The 16485-nt window shown below is 35.0% G+C and overlaps 2 protein-coding genes across 2 annotated transcripts in view; both read right to left on the bottom strand.

The window, feature by feature from the left end:
- Positions 1–1336: 1336 nt before the first annotated feature.
- LOC107686622 (chitinase-like protein PB1E7.04c) lies at positions 1337–5581 on the bottom strand. The gene is made up of 10 exons (XM_016483680.1): positions 5389–5581; positions 4714–5130; positions 4493–4634; positions 3867–4010; positions 3716–3771; positions 3141–3319; positions 2656–3056; positions 2435–2531; positions 1591–1774; positions 1337–1500 (listed from the first exon to the last, which is right to left on the bottom strand). Exons 1-10 carry the CDS (start codon positions 5579–5581, stop codon positions 1352–1354), a joined length of 1962 nt encoding a protein of 653 aa, XP_016339166.1. The 3' UTR covers positions 1337–1351.
- A 9723-nt stretch (positions 5582–15304) lies between these two features.
- The window catches only part of LOC107686605 (CUB and zona pellucida-like domain-containing protein 1), a 6263-nt gene continuing 5082 nt past the window's right edge, over positions 15305–16485 (bottom strand). The window contains exon 8 of the mRNA XM_016483665.1: positions 15305–15769. Coding sequence (XP_016339151.1) covers positions 15615–15769 — 155 coding nt within the window. The 3' untranslated portion in view covers positions 15305–15614. The remainder of the gene's footprint in view (positions 15770–16485) is intronic.

Genomic DNA, 16485 nt, shown 5'->3' on the forward strand with positions numbered 1-16485 from the left:
ACTGGGCCAGATAACCAATCTGAGCCCATTGTGTATTTCTGAGGGAGAAGCTTCATAGAGCCAGGAAGTCAACAAACTGTTTTTATTAGAATAGAAACAGCGGTGTAGAATAAAGGTAAAATATGTGAAATATAATGTGATTTTTTTTCAAAATGAAGCATGAACACGTTACAGTGCACCCCATAAACACGATCAAGCCTTAGAAAATAGCTGATTGACCACCCCTTTAATATGCAAAGTGAGACAACATGTTGTTAGCCAGTAATTGCAGTTCAAATCAGGATTATTATAGTTAACGAAAACTGAAAGTAAAACCATATATAAAAAGTTACTTGAAATAAAATAAGCATTAAATTATTTAAAATACAATATTTTTTTAAAAACAACAAGAACAACAGCCTTGAAATTATTTTATTTTAGCTAGCTACCAAGGAAACATTTCTGAAATAAAATAACATGAAAATGTCATGTTCATGTTAAAGAAAACAGAAACTAATAACAATGACAAAAACACAACAACATTACAAAAACTTTAGATGAAAGATTTTTTAGATGAAACATTAAAAAATTTAGATAAAGGAAGAAAATATATACCATCTCAGTGATACTAAACTACTGGTTCACCTGCATTCATCTATTTGTTAAACCCTGTCAGGAGCATTAATTAAATGCTTAAGGGTTCATGACTGATTAGTTTGTTCTGCAGTTTTTCCTTCAGATGATTGCCAGTCATGCGCTTGTTTTCACACCTCACTTAAAAACATTTTGATTGTTTTTTTTTTCAGACAAGTAGCCAAATGCCAGGAGAATGACAACAACACTGTAATCACTTCTCTCTTCTAGCCAAAGGATCTCATCTTTCAAAAAATGAACTTCTGAAACATGAAACTGTTTTATACACAGTTTTTCATAGTTTATAAGAATCAAGGCATGTTTTCATGAAGAATTGCCAAGATACACCAACATAATACATAGAATTAAAACTGATTTAATTACATATAAAATAAAGCACATTAATGCTTATTCTACATGCCCATATTTTAGATCCCTTAATCCACGCCATACCTAAACTTAACAACTACCTTAATAAGCAGCAAAGTTTATTGAGGCAAAAGTCATAGTTAATAGTGAGAATTGGTCCCCAAACTAAAGTGTGACTGCTGATATATTCTGAATCTTTTTTGAACTCGCATTACTTACTGAAAATGATTACAGAAGAAAGAAAAGCACATTTTGCCCATAGAATTGCATCACAGTTTTTGAAAGCACTCCAACAATCTAGCTAATTCTCTGTTTTCCACAGAAAAATAGAGCATTATGCTTTGAAAAATAAAAAACAGAGCTGACATGACTAAAAGTCGTGTGATGGCACCGGTTTGTATCTGATCCTTTGCCCTCTGGCTCTGTAGACGATCACTCCACACACCATGGCTACTGTTGCCACAAGACAAACAGTGACGACAACAAGGTTTAGATTCAGACCCGGGCTTACGGTGACCTCTGAAATGTGAGTAAAGGTTGAAACGGTTAGCACCATTTGTGTAGTGTACAATCATCTGTTACACAAGGTGAATGAACGATTTGGCTTACGAGATGCGCTCCTCTTCAGCCGCAGGGGCCCCTGGGAGATGAAGTGACTGTCGGTCTGGAGGGGAGCCTCTCTTTTGTGATGGTGGTGGGCCGGTGGAGCGACTGTGCTGTTGACGCAGCCCTGAGAGCAGCGGGTGTTGGGATTGTTGGCCTGGCATATGATGATTGAGCAGCTGATGAACACCTAGAGAGGGACGAGAGGAAGACGAAAAGATAAGAGACCGTGACAGAAGGCAGGGTTAAACAGAAATATTTCTATTTTAATTTACTTACAGATGCGCTGTATTCTCAATGTCAGAGTATATGAGAGAAAACGCTTAAAGGGATAATTCACTTTCAGTTGCTGGTCCCCATTGAATTTCATAGTGTTTTTTTTCCATACTATGGAAGTCAGTGGGCACCAGCAATTGAAGGTGAACTATCACTTTAAAATCATGTTAAAAACCCATAATGCAACTGCATGACAGCAAAAAGTCACCACATGTTAAATACAGTGTCACTAGACCATTTGCTGTTGGAATGAATGATGAAATGTTTGATATATTATTAAAAAATCATTAAAAAATGACAATAAGCGCAAGCTAGGGGGCGACCAAAGAGTTGGTGTAAAATGTTTCATTCACATATAAAAATCAAATCAAATGTGTCGTCTATTTAAAATGTAATTTGCATCGCCCTCACATTTGTATGGAACATATTGTGCCCAGATAATTAATTAATTAATCAATCAACCAAAAACCTGAGCATTGATAAGAGGCTTCTTCCAAAAACCTTACTGATCCCAAATTGTAGTTTGTGTGTTGTGTGTGAGTGTGTGTGTGTCTGGAATAAATGTCTCTCTAACCTGGTCATGGAACCCAATGAATTTGAAGGCCTCCATTTCTAACTGGACGAATGGTTGGTGGCTTAAGAAAAACCGAACCGTTTCATCCACAATGCATCTGAAATAAAAAAGCACTTGATTCATTTGTGTGACAAACTGATTAGACAAGTTTATCATTTAGCATTGGCATGATTGGCATGAGTAAAAAGTGCAAATGATCAATAATGTTTGTGGAATCTCACCCGTTCTTGATGATGGGAATGATGGGAGGGTAATTGGGATTATCGTAAGGAGTAGCCACACACGACTCGAGGAAGATCTCAGTGTTTAGGACTGGAGTAACGGGCTCAATCTTCATGAAGATCTTGTCGCCCACATCATACTCAAGTGGGTAAGATTCTGGACCCCTGCTGTTCTGGAAATTTGCAGAAGCATAAAACTCAAACTGATAGTTGAATGTGCCGAAACCTTTTTCTGAGATGATGATTGGTGGTCTGTGAGTATCGAACTCCAGCGTAACGTTGGTCCTTTTCTGGTACTTGCACAGGATTTCAATTTCTAGGTTATCCTTCCTGGTTATAATGTCCCTGGGATCATCGAATGTAATGATTTTATTCTTGAAGATGAGTTCATTATTGTTCTCCTACAAAGAAACAGAAGTTGTCAAATAGTTTAGCTCTGGATTTCACAAGATCTGATTGTAAATGTTGATGATAAAACTGCTCACCTCAATCTGAGTGCCACAGTCGTTTAGAAGTGTGTTGGTGAACAAGTGGCTACTGTTAGTGTAAACCCGACAAGATGGATTTATCAGTCTCAAGTGGTCTCCATGGAGGTTTTTGATGGAGGATCTCTTAATTGTCACTGACATTGAGTTTTGAGTGCAGGTTACATTTGCCTCAGGTCCTGAAAATAGCATTAATAATCATAGCTATACAAATGTACATATTTCTTCTGAGCAGGATATTTAAACACCTTCTTCAAATGGGAGAGGACAAGTGTCTTGTGCAAGATGAGTCATTAAAACATGTGGTCTGGTTTCCCAGAAGGTAAATATTGTACATTTTAAATGTGTATATTTGCTAAAGGTTAATTTTGTCAACTTTTAGGTGCACACTAGCATATTGATGATTTTAAAGATAATATGGACTAAAAGCCACAATATGTCCATTTTTATTTCATATAAATAAGTTAATGACATTTTTCTTTCATAATTTAATTCACTTCATTTCACTCATGAATGCCATTATCATTTGAGTCTGCATTGTCATAAAACGGAATTAAATTAACTGATTTACCCACCTTTACCATTCACCTTTGCAACAACGCACCTCATCTCAGAGTGGTAAATATTAGATCTTAAAATAGAAAGGTTTTTTTATCAGCTTTTATCATAATGTGATTTTAAAGTGGTAAAAAAAATGAAAAAGTACATTCACTTAGTAAAATATACCCATATTGTCCTTCTGCAATGAAGCAAAATGGAAAGTGTTGGCCATAGTTTTCTGAGGTTGGTTTCCAGTTAATCACATATTCCCCAGTGGTGGTTTTGTACTTTGTGCTGTTCAGAGGTCCACTAATGATGACATCAATGATTCTAGATGACAAAAACCACAACAAAACAAAAACTTTGAGAAACTTAAGCAGTGCACAACCATGTTCCAAAATGTCTATTGTACAATGACTAGCCATCATAGAGTTTGTCCTGTGTACCTCTATAACCCTTCGTTTTCTTTCTTTTTGGGCAGCTACTAATTTGGACAGGAATAGGCTACAACAGACTACTGGTGTGGACTTCTATATCTGGGCAAAACCATCCAAGACACCAAAACCTCTTTGAACTCCTGGCCTCTGGTAGGCGCTACAGAGCACTGCACACCAATACAATGGCTGAATTTGGAATAACATACTATTCTACTGCTCTTACTGTCATAGCATTATATCTGCCAGAAATAATATAAGTAGTATGCATGACAGAAATATGTAGTAGTATGCTAATATGCTATTCAAAATTCAATTTAAAAACAGTGTCTAAATTAAAAAAACATTTTTTTTAAATAAAAAGATTTTTCTTAATACCTTGAAAAAGATGCAGAAGCTTTCACTCTGATCTCAAGCTCTTGATTTACACGAGCCTGCAGGTGTTCTCCATGATGTGGCGTTGGATGGAGGAATCGTGGTAGATATTCACCCTCAGTGCAAGATGGTGCTGGACCATCAACTGAAACATATGTACAGTATATATTTAATCATAGTAGGATAATTCTGAAGCATACTTTAGACTAAACTTCCAAATATACCTTGAAGCGAAAACTGAAGAGGTATTTTGCTCAGTGCCAAAGTTGTTGTTGTTGTTGCAGTGGTTGTTATTGGAAATGTGGTTGTTGTTTGTGTAGTAGTGGCTATTGTTGTTGTAGTAAGTTCAGATGTGGTCATTGTGGTTGAATCAGTTGTTGTTGTGGGTGTAAGTGTTGTTGTGGTTGGATCAGTTGTTGTAGGTGTCATAGTGGTTGACTCAGTTGTTGTTGTGGTTGTAGGTGTCATTGTAGTTGAATCGGTTGTTGTGGTTGACTCCGTTGTCGTTGTGGTTGACTCAGTTGTTGTTGTGGTGGTTGGATCAGTTGTTGTGGTTGTAGGTGTCATTGTGGTTGAATCAGTTGTTGTTGTGGTGGTTGACTCAGTTGTTGTTGTAGTTGGATCAGTTGTTGTGGTTGTAGGTGTCGTTGTGGTTGAATCAGTTGTTGTTGTGGTGGTTGACTCAGTTGTTGTTGTGGTTTGATCAGTTGTGGTTGACTCAGTTGTTGTTGTGGTTGAATCAGTTGTTGTGGTTGTAGGTGTCATTGTGGTTGAATCAGTTGTTGTTGTGGTGGATGACTCAGTTGTTGTTGTGGTTGGATCATTTGTTGTTGGTGTCATAGTGGTAGAATCAGTTGTTGTTGTGGTGGATGACTCAGTTGTTGTTGTGGTTGGATCATTTGTTGTTGGTGTCATAGTGGTTGACTCAGTTGTTGTTGTGGTGGATGACTCAGTTGTTGTTGTGGTTGGATCATTTGTTGTTGGTGTCATAGTGGTTGACTCAGTTGTTGTTGTGGTTGAATCAGTTGTTGTTGGTGTCATAGTGGTTGAATCAGTTGTTGTTGTGGTTGGATCAGTTGTTGTTGGTGTCATAGTGGTTGAATCAGTTGTTGTTGTGGTTGACTCAGTTGTTGTTGTGGTTGGATCAGTTGTTGTAGGTGTCAAAGTGGTTGACTCAGTTGTTGTTGTGGTTGAATCAGTTGTTGTAGTTGTAGGTGTCATAGTGGTTGTTCCATAATAATTAGCAGCACGTCGGTTTCTGATGAAACTGATGGGAAATATTTCCTTTGAAGGTTGGTTGGTGTAGGACAGAGTAATCTTGCGAATGGGGAAATCCTCCAGCACCAGCTCAAAAGAATAAACTCCACGGACCGATGTGTGCGAATATGACAGAGAACAGTTATGCTACATTTTGAAGAAAATAAAAGAGTGTGAATGAAAAATGAAAGATGCAACTGTAATACTTAAAGCTGCAGTCCGTAAGTTTTGCCTCTTTGTCGCCACCTCTGTTTGAAAACCTGCAATTGCAGCTGTGTGTGGAATTATCTAGCTTGTGTGGGTTGTGCAGCGGCATGGCTCCAGCGCGGATGAATCTAATGTTTTGAGGAGTATGTGTGGCAGTCAGTCACCACACCGGTGTGGATATTGTACTTTGCACTCACAGATTCTAGCCTACGTCTTGGAATATATGACTCAAATAAGCATTTTCACCGGATATTGTCATCTGAACAAGTAAGTAACAAGTCTGCCACATTTGTTCTGACCAACTGAGGAAAAAAGCATTACAATAAATCGCGCTACCAACGGTGATTTAATCTAAATTAGCTCATCACATCAAACCGTGCAAATTATTATTATTGTTATACTTTATTGTCAAAAAAACCTACCCATACCACTCAAATTAGAAAACATTATTTTAAGCTGACCGTTGTGAATTGGGCTAAAGTAAGGCGATAGTTTCGAACACTGGCTGGTTATGTACTTTCTCAAATATTGATTTCGGATAATTTTTAACCAAAAAAAGTTACGGACTGCAGCTTTAAGTAAAATACTTGTGTGTAGTTCATCGGGCAAATATGTACATGTGTAAACCCAGACATAAGACAACAGGTCAAGCTATCAAGAGTTGAAATAGTTGCTCAAAGGTGTTAATATACTTGCAGTGTTTTATCTAAATTATGTTTTTCAAAGGATTTCATAGTTTACTGCATATATTGTAGTGTCTGGACCAATCAAAAACACAATATATATTTTGTTAGCTATATTTAACAAATACTCTGTAACACCCCTCAGTTAACAAGCCATATGAGGACCTATGGACCCTTCCCCCGAAATGCGTAACACCTCAGGAAAGCAGAACAGGCCTCTGGTTCCATGGCAACCAAGGCATGATTAATTATTCATATTTCCCCATGAGCTGATTCGCTACATATGTATGTTTATATATACATGTAGTTCTTACACTGACCATACCCTCCTCATATCTGAAATAAATTTTATGTCCCTGGTTTAGTCATTCTTAATATTTTTTTTCACCTGATTCAACGTAAAACCAGCAGGTTGGTTGCAGATTCCACACTCCTGGTTTTGTCTGAGTCCAAATCTGCATGTGACATGGTCACCATCAGGATCAAAGGCTAAAAGATTGTACCTCCTGGGACAGTTCTGAGGAACTCTGCAACACAAAACAATATGGCAGCATTATTGTAGCGTAGAACTGCATGACTTTATCATGTTGAATGCACATCATGAAAAATAGATAAATATACACTATAAGCTTCCATTAATTCTGTTAAGCAGCTGATTTACCTGACAAATGGTAGGGTGGTGGTTATTGGTGATCGGTTGGGCTCTGAGGTGTCCGATCTCACACCGAGGTCAATGTAAGTGAGAAGACTCCAGTCTCCAGAATTTGTGACTGTGTTGTAGATCCAGCAGCAACTGCTTTTGCTATTGTAACATATAGACATTTAATATTTACATTTTGTTCAGATCTGCATTGTTAGTGAACGATTCTGTTCTTGTAAATATATTTACTTACAGGAGCTGGAAAGGGCTGTTGGTGGAAACCATCTTTGTTATCACTCCCTCAGACTGACACCAGCTGCCGCCGTTGGGACTCGAATCTACTTTACCAATCACAGTACTGACATCATTTCCACAGTGTCCAGAGCTGCACGGCCAGTAATCATATCCATAACAGGAATGGTAGGTTGTCTTGAAGCGAAGCTCAACCTGAAATGTTTTAATTATAGTTTGACTTAAGTAAGTTCTTAAACTTATGTGATGGCTGTTAAAATTAGCTTCTAAGAAGTCATCTTTGAATTGTGCTATAAAACACTACACTACAGGGTCGGAAATTAATGAGGGCTTTATTATTATGGCTGTCACGATTAAAGTGGAATGTGAAATGAATGAAAAGTGTCGATTGCGGCATTGCAATTTACAGTAGATTTGCTTCAGAAAGTTGCATCAGCTTTCTTTTTACGCACATTTTTGCAGCGTTGAGCATTATAACCAATCACACACATTTCTGTTGAGCTTATGAACGCAGTGTCTAATCAGAGGAATTTTTGATTCGTCACTGCGGAGAATGCTGGATTTCTGATGCGCTCACTGACGGAATTCTGAATCTGCATTCGCAAATTCATTCATCGTAAACATCAAAGTGCAGAAAAGATGCAAGTAAGAGAACTATTTTGCAGTGTAGACAGCTTCAGTGATTATTACGGGTGTTTTTACGAAATAACATATATCGCCAGGAGCCACGAGTATCAATTTTGTGTTCCCTGATACACTTTTTTTTTAAATTCTCAAAGATGGGCAGCTACTGACTTGCATTTTATGAATCACCAAGGACAGCAATTTCAGTTATACATTTTCTTTACTCTTCCACTGAATAAAAAAAGTCACCTACATTTTGGATGGCCTGAGGGTGAGTAAATTAACAGCAAATTTCCATTTTTGAATGAACTATGCCTTTGAGTGTTTGACATAAAAAAAAAAACAATGCCCTTATGAGGGAAAAATGCCACTGGAAATCAGTTTTAGGGGGCAAATATTGCTCCTTAATGGTAACATTCATTTCTGACCCTGCTATACTGTTTAAAAAAAATCTAAATTGTAAACCCATTTTAAGTAGTGAGATCTGTTAAGTGAAGATGAAACTGACATGCTGTTAAGTGTTCTTATTTTTTTGTATTTTTTTTTTGTACTTATCTACCCCAAGTAATATTTACTTTAGGATGTTATACATGCGATTGCTATAATTTTATTTATTGACAACATGAAATTTAGCAAGCTGCAGAATTGAACCACTGATGCATTGTCATGGGGGAAATAATACCTTATCCTTAGCACTTGAATAATGTCTGTGTAATAATCATTTGTGTTTGGTCAATTCATGGTGACATTTGAGGATTAATACAAGTGTTTAAAGAGGTGTTTTGTTTGAACACCTCTTATGTCACCATTATGGTGATTAGTGTTCCTTAAATGCCGTTTCTTCAGTTTTGTTGATTGCATTTTACCAAATGCAGTTATTCAAGTTTAATCCAAATAGCTAGTACTTGAGAGAGGTTGACACATGACTTTAGTAGAAATTAATGTTTATCAAGCATATGTGTAGCCAAACTTCAAAATGCATGTTTATTAAATATAAACATTAAAAAAAACAATGTTATGTCAGCATACAACAATTAAGAAAAACAGCTGCAAAGCATACCGAGTCACAGAATTTGTTACAACACAAATATGTGGTACATGTATCTAATTTCTTAAAGTGGTTAATTCAACTTTTAATAAGCTTACGAAGCTTAAAATAGTAACTTGGTTGTTAAATTAATCTAAGTTTCAAAAACAAAATGGCATAATTACTGAAGTAAATTCTAAAATGCATTTATTTTTGCCAAATGCATAAATGTAAAATGCAAATAAATCAAAAAATTTGTTTTACAGTGTATCATAATTCACCCAACAAGGGCTGCTAGATACAGTTATAATTCAGGAGTTCTCACCTTGTACGATCCATCATGATTCCTTCTTGGGTTGAAGGTCATTGAGCCTCCATAGAAGTGTGAAGCTGTTGCTGTGGTGACCAGCAGAAGCTCGGCCAAGAGCAGAGAGGTGAGAGACATGCTGATCAGTGCTGATGTCTTCTGCATTTGGGAACAGCTTTCAGTTTTATTGTATCTGATGGAGGAAATGACAGTCTATAATCTGGCCTGATTTCCAGAAAAGGAAAACACTGCTAAAGAATGATTGCCATTTACATTTTTCACATCTTTGAGGTTGGACACTGCGACCACAAGATTTTGGTTAAAACTGAAATATATTTATTTTAATATACCATATATAAACATATTCTTGGACTTGCATATCTTAGAATGAATAATCACATTTTATTTTTTTATTATTTGCACAAACATTTTAATTGCATATGCAAAGGAATGCAACCACAAACTCACAGCTGACTCTTTTTCTTTCTTTGAAATGGTTTTTATTACTGATAAGGTTTACATATGACACACTAAAAAGAAAAGAAAATGAACCAGTTGAGCTAGATGAGCAAATTAATCTCCATACAGCCAGTAAGTGATGCTGAACTTCCTTTTAATCCGCAGCTCATCTTTGTGGAATTTGGACTGGGCCGCTTATGTCAATCAATACATGAGGGTGAATAAAACATGTTCAGATCTTAAATTAAATTTCCGTTTCTCTATTAACAAAACCAATTGTTAAGATTAAAAAGGAGCATTGTGCTTTTAAAAATCTATATGTAAAACATGGTTTGGAAGCAGTGGCGGAGTTTGGTTCGGTGTAAGTATCTCAAATCAGATAAAAGCAATATTAAAGAGGAAATCCATGGAAAATGACCTGAAATTGTTAGTTACATTTCTGTACAATATCACTATTTATACTCTGAAATATTTGTCAAATATTTTTGAATAACGACAGCTAAATATAATGCTTGTTTAACTGTATAGTTAACCCAAAAATGAATCGTTTGCACATTTTTAATCGTTTTTCTTACGAAGCAAGTGAGACATATTGTTACTTAACCAGTAATTTAGTGCACGGTTATTATAGTTAACTAAAATTAAAACCATCAATTTTGTTTACATGAAATAAAATAAGCATGAACTGAAATAAAATTATATATATATTAATATATATATATATATATATATATGTGTGTGTGTGTGTGTGTGTGTCTGTATGTATATATATATATACACACACACACACACTACCAGTGAAAAGTTTTTGAACAGTGAGATTTTTAATGTTTTTAAAGAAGTCTCTTCTGCTCACCAAGCCTGCATTTATTTGAGCTAAAGTACAGCAAAAACAGTAAAACATTTGTTTAATATTTTTACTATTTAAAATAACTGTTTTCTATTTGAAAATATTTTAAAATGTAATTTTTACTGTTCATCAAAGAAACCTGAAAAATTTTACTCAGTTGTTTTCAACATAATGATAATACAATGTCTTGAACAGCAAATCAGCATATTACAATGATTTATTTGTTTATACTTTATTTATACTATTTTATTTGAGCTAGTTGCGAAGAAACATTTCTTATTTTCATTTAGTGTAACTACAGTTTGCCCTAAAATAACTAAACATTGAAATAAAATGAAAAACTACACTGTAAAATTTTTTCCGAAGTTTTAAGCTCTTAAGACCCGGCAAAACATTTTAGGAAAAAATTAGTATTTTTTTCATGTCATTACATTGTTTAGAGCATTAAAAAAAATGTAAAAAACATTTAAAAAATGATATTTCATTCATAAGTTATGCTACGTCCTTGATAGAGGACATTGAGACTCAATTTCCTTAAAGAAAATACAAAGACATGAATGAACATGCATAAGCAAAAATAAATTTTTTTTTTTTAATCACCAATACATTTTTAGTTTTCAGGATTTTTATTTTTTTTTTTACCAAACTTTGTATAAAGATAATTCTCAACTAACATAATGATTTGATATGCCATTTTTCTTAATGCAAAATGTGTGTAAAATGGCCATAAACAGGTTTTCTCACTATATATAATGTATCTATAAACTAAATCTAATTTGCATATTAATGTGTTTCTGTAATAATGTGTAATAATGGGAGTAATAATTGACAAGATTTTCATAATAATATATAATATTTCATAGTAATATTGAAATATATTTTCATTCCCTATTCATTTGTTGTGTCTCCCAAAATGCATAATAAACATGTTTTAGTACCGGTGTCCTCAACTGACGACATGTATGAAATCAACGTCCTGTTTCGTAACAAAAACCAAAATGCGTAATAAACATGCTTTTAGTCCCGGTGTCCTCATGTGAGGACATGTATGAAATCAACGGCCTGTTTCGTAACAGAAAGTTATATTTGGATTTGAAACCCCATAACATTTCCCTAAGATGTTGATTTATGACACACAGTTTAAAAATTAGTCAGATTTAAATGATAATTACAAAATATGATCATATTTCCATAAGAGTGTCACTAAATTAATATCAGACATTTTTGAAGACCAAGGAGAGGGACATTTAGTATTTATTTACATTTAGTATCTCTGAAAATCCCTGAATGTGCTCTGTACAGGACATCCAGACTTAAAACTGTGGCATGTATAGTCTCAGAGAAATTCACTCAAATATAATGTCCTCATATGTTTAATTATTATTATCATATATTATTAATTAAATGTTACTTGCCATTTTTTGTAACTATTTGTGAAGTTTAGTATAGCAATTTCCAAGTAAAAATGGTTTCTACACCCAATCTTTTTCAGTGAAATCAGGGAAAATATGTAAAAAAAACATATATGTATAATAGTATCTCAATGATACAAAAATAAGACTAGTTTAGTCAGTGTAGTCAGTGTGCGTGCAATCTGTTTATTGCTCATGACATGCTTAATTAAATGCCTAAGGGTTCATATCACTTCTCACTCATGAGTTTGTTCTGATGTTTTTCCTTTTCCTTTTCATTTTAAATGACACTCAATCATGCGCTCACACTCCTCTGAAAAACACTTTTGATATCCTGAATTGTTTTCAGACAAGCTACCAAATAATAGGTGATAAGCTACTACTAAATATATTGTAGAAACTTAATTTTCTGTAAAGCTGCTTTGCAACGATTTGTATTGTGAAAAGCGCTATACATATAAATACATGTATAGCATATACATATAAACTTGAATTGAATTGAATTAAGGGACCCCCCCAATAACATCCAAAAAATATACTTGGGGGGGGGGGGTCCCCTGGTTTTTCAATAAAACTATAATACTTGAAACATGAAACTATTGAAAATGAAAATTAAATGAAAAGATTCTATTGCTGGATTAAATTTAGACCTGCTCATGTTACATCGATTGCTGTATTAAATTTAGACCTGCTCATGTTACATCGTATTTTATTTTTTAACGTTTTTACAAAAAAACGTTTTCAAACAGCCACAGCACTGTTTTTCGTCTCTGAGCAACATGACGGTGTTTCGTTCCTGAATGAATCAAGCGTTTAAATGATTCGGTTCAATCGCAATGACTCACTTATTAACAGTGACTTGCTGCCACCTACTGGCGGTTTTAATTTCACATACAAAGTACCTTTTCATTTTTAAAAATCATTTCAAATATCAGTATTCAACGTTTTTGAATTGAAATATCAAAACATTATTTATGCATTTGCAACTGCAGGTTAAATGCATTCATGTCCTGCATTAAACAGTGTGTAAATACATTTAAATGCCACTTCAGATGCAGCTTCTGTGTTTCCTCTGCATTGCAAAGATGAATTTTGTTGATGATGATTTCATTTGTTTGGTAACAGCCCCAAATGTCTTATTATTCTAATTGACTTTATTGATTAAATATAAGAATTTGACACAAAAGGTAATGCACACTTCTAGAAAAAATGGCTTTATAAAGGTAAAAGTGCCCATAAGGATAAAAATCACTTTAAACTTGTTGGAAAAGATTAATTTCTGTCACTGCTGTGAACTGACCACGCAGAATATGAAGAATTGTTTAATTGGATTTAACAAGAATTGGATTTCCGCCTATGCTTACACTCACTTCTTCTGTAGGTGAAGCTGCATCAGAATGATTTGCGCGAAGATAGACACATTTAGGTAGATCGGTGTGCATTCCCTTCAAAAACAAAAGTAATCCACTGCATCTTCAGCGGCTCAGATGTCGGGAGTAAATGACGACTGCTATGTTCATTATTACATCCAACAACAGAACACCTCAATCCCTTAGGAGTCATTCTTGTCTACATCTGCTCCAGCAGTGAAACAATGGCGGACTGATGACAGCTCACTCAGGGCGGGTCTAAGGTAAAACGTCAGTGTCAATCAACAATTGTGGGAGGGGCCTGGGTCTGTGTGACGTCACACTAGCAGGAATCTGAGAACGACTTGATTTGAGAAAGGGGTAATGATTTTAGGAGATTATAAAAAAACGCTGGGTGGATTTTTACCATTAGGGTGGTTGTGTACACACACACTGCCAACACACATTTCAGTTCAAACAACTTGTAAAAGTGCATTTAGCATCCGATGACCCCTTTAATAATAAATGACACAAAAAAAGTATTTTAGAATTGTTATATTTAAATAATTTTGCAGCTACCATTAGAATCTACTTAATACATTTTAAGACGTATGTTTCCCTTCTGCTTTCACTAGCAGATTATTATAATGCCTGTGTATGTTTGCATATTGCAGTCAATCATTTTATGCATATGACTTTATCTGACATTTAAAATTGTGTTCTCTAATCTGCTGAGATAAAGTGGATCTGTAGGGAACAAAGTGATGGAAACTCGTGTTTTTTTTTTAAGGACATGTATCTGAAATCTTACTTATAAGAATATTCATGTACTTCCTGCCCTGCAGCGTTTTCTCCCACATCATTATACCATCAGGAAGTTTTGCTTTCCCATAAGTCATCTGATGTAGGTGACATGAATGCAAGATCATTTTTGAGATGACTTATTATTATTAGAGCATTTCAGCACTAAGCTTATAAACAGGTTAGCTGCTAAGAATAATTAATGTTGGCCTAACTACATTAGGCCTAGTTTTGATTTTTCTTTTATAAACTTCTACATAAAAAAAACAGTCATGATGACTCATTGGAAATGCTTCAGTATTTTTGAGATAGTGAGTGATGATCATTATCATGTAGATTAACTTGATTGAGTTTAGATGCATTTTACACATTATCGTTATTCAAAATAAATGTAATTTATTAAAATGTGCCCTTTTTCCTAAATTAATTTGACCTACATTAAATACTATTGTTTTTGTAATTTGAAAGATTATTAGAAAAATAACAAATAACAAAAAATGTTCCATAAAAGCATCAGGCAGAGAGTGTGAGAATATAACAGGGCTGAATTTATTAAGATGATGTACTTTCATATAGGCTAGCAAGTCCCATGAAATATAATCTTTTAATGTTATGCAAGAATATTAAAATCATCTGGCATGTGATTTATATTAAGAGGGGAAAGTGTGTGAGTGAAAAAAAAACACTTTAACCTCATTCTGAATATTTTAGTTTTATATGTGAGCTGCTTCTCTACTGAAACCAATACTTTATTTCTTATAATGACTGAAGTATGAAGTGAAGCAGTACATAGAATAATGCTTGAATAAACACTTTCTGCACAGAAAATTTACCAAGGAGGGTATTTTTGCAAATGACCACACACCAACACAATAAATACTTAAATGTACATTTTATTTTAAAACCAAAATTCATTAATAAATGTTTGTTCTTCCAACAGCCCTGGAATGCCGTCTCATTCTCAGTAAGACTAAGTGAAGGTTCATGTTTTTTATAATTACACCCCAATAAGCATGTTATGTTCAGTGAGGAATGTTGTGTGAATGTGAAGAAGGAAATAAGTGGCAAAAAAGATGATGAAAGAATTGGGATAATACCAGCCACACCAAAGGTCATTGTTGTGCGTTTATACCATTTACTTCAAAAACTGTTCATCTACTGCTCATGTATGGGAAACTGAAAATACGTTAACCACAATTTATAGTCTGAAAGGATGTAGTTCTTTGTGCGTCTACTCAAACCGGCCACTAAAGTATCTCAGAAAGTGGACAGTAGATGCATGTGGTCAATAGGTCTTGTTCTTCTGGCATTATATACCAGTATTCCCACCAACACTGCAATGGAGACAACAAAGAGTCCTGCAAAGACCCCGGTGCTTGTGCTCATGTGTAGAAATCCACCGTCATTTGAGGCTACATGAATGAAAGAGCAACAGAGTTACATCAAAGATCATGACATAGAAATCATGGTAACAGGTCACAATAAGGTTCCATTCATGAACATTATTTAAAGGAATAGTTTACCCAAAAAACGAAATTTAGCTAAAAATTGACTCATCCTCAGGCCATCCACAATGTAGATGAGTTTGTTTCTTCATCAGAACAGATTTGTACCAATGTAGCATTAGATCACTTGCTCACCAATGGATCCTCTGCAGTGAATGGGTGCCGTCAGAATGAGTCCAAACAGCTGATAAAAATATCACAACAATCCACACCACTCCAGTCCACCAATTAACATCTTGAGAAGTAAAAAGCTGCATGTTAGTAAGAAACAAATCCATCATGTAATGTGGGGTTTGGGTTTTGTTTCATGTTCATGTTTTCATGTCTTTTATTTTGGAGTTTAATCATGGTCCCTGGTTGTGTCATGCTTCCCTTGCCCTCATGTATTCATGCCATTGGTTCCCCTGTTCATTGTGTCATGTTCTGATTGGTTGTCTTAGTCATGTGTCTTGTTTCCCATTGGTTTGTTCTTGTCATGTGACCCTCTTGTCAGCTATAAGTAGCCATCATGTTCCCATTGTGCCCTTGTCGTGTATTGATGTTGTAACCCGCTGTCGTCAAGTCTGTTCATGCCTCGTCAAGTCAAGTCTGTTCATGCCTCGTCAAGTCAAGTCTGTTCATGT

The sequence above is a fragment of the Sinocyclocheilus anshuiensis genome, unplaced genomic scaffold, assembly GCF_001515605.1.
Source record: "Sinocyclocheilus anshuiensis isolate Anshui unplaced genomic scaffold, SAMN03320099.WGS_v1.1 scaffold733, whole genome shotgun sequence".
Lineage (NCBI taxonomy): Eukaryota > Metazoa > Chordata > Actinopteri > Cypriniformes > Cyprinidae > Sinocyclocheilus > Sinocyclocheilus anshuiensis.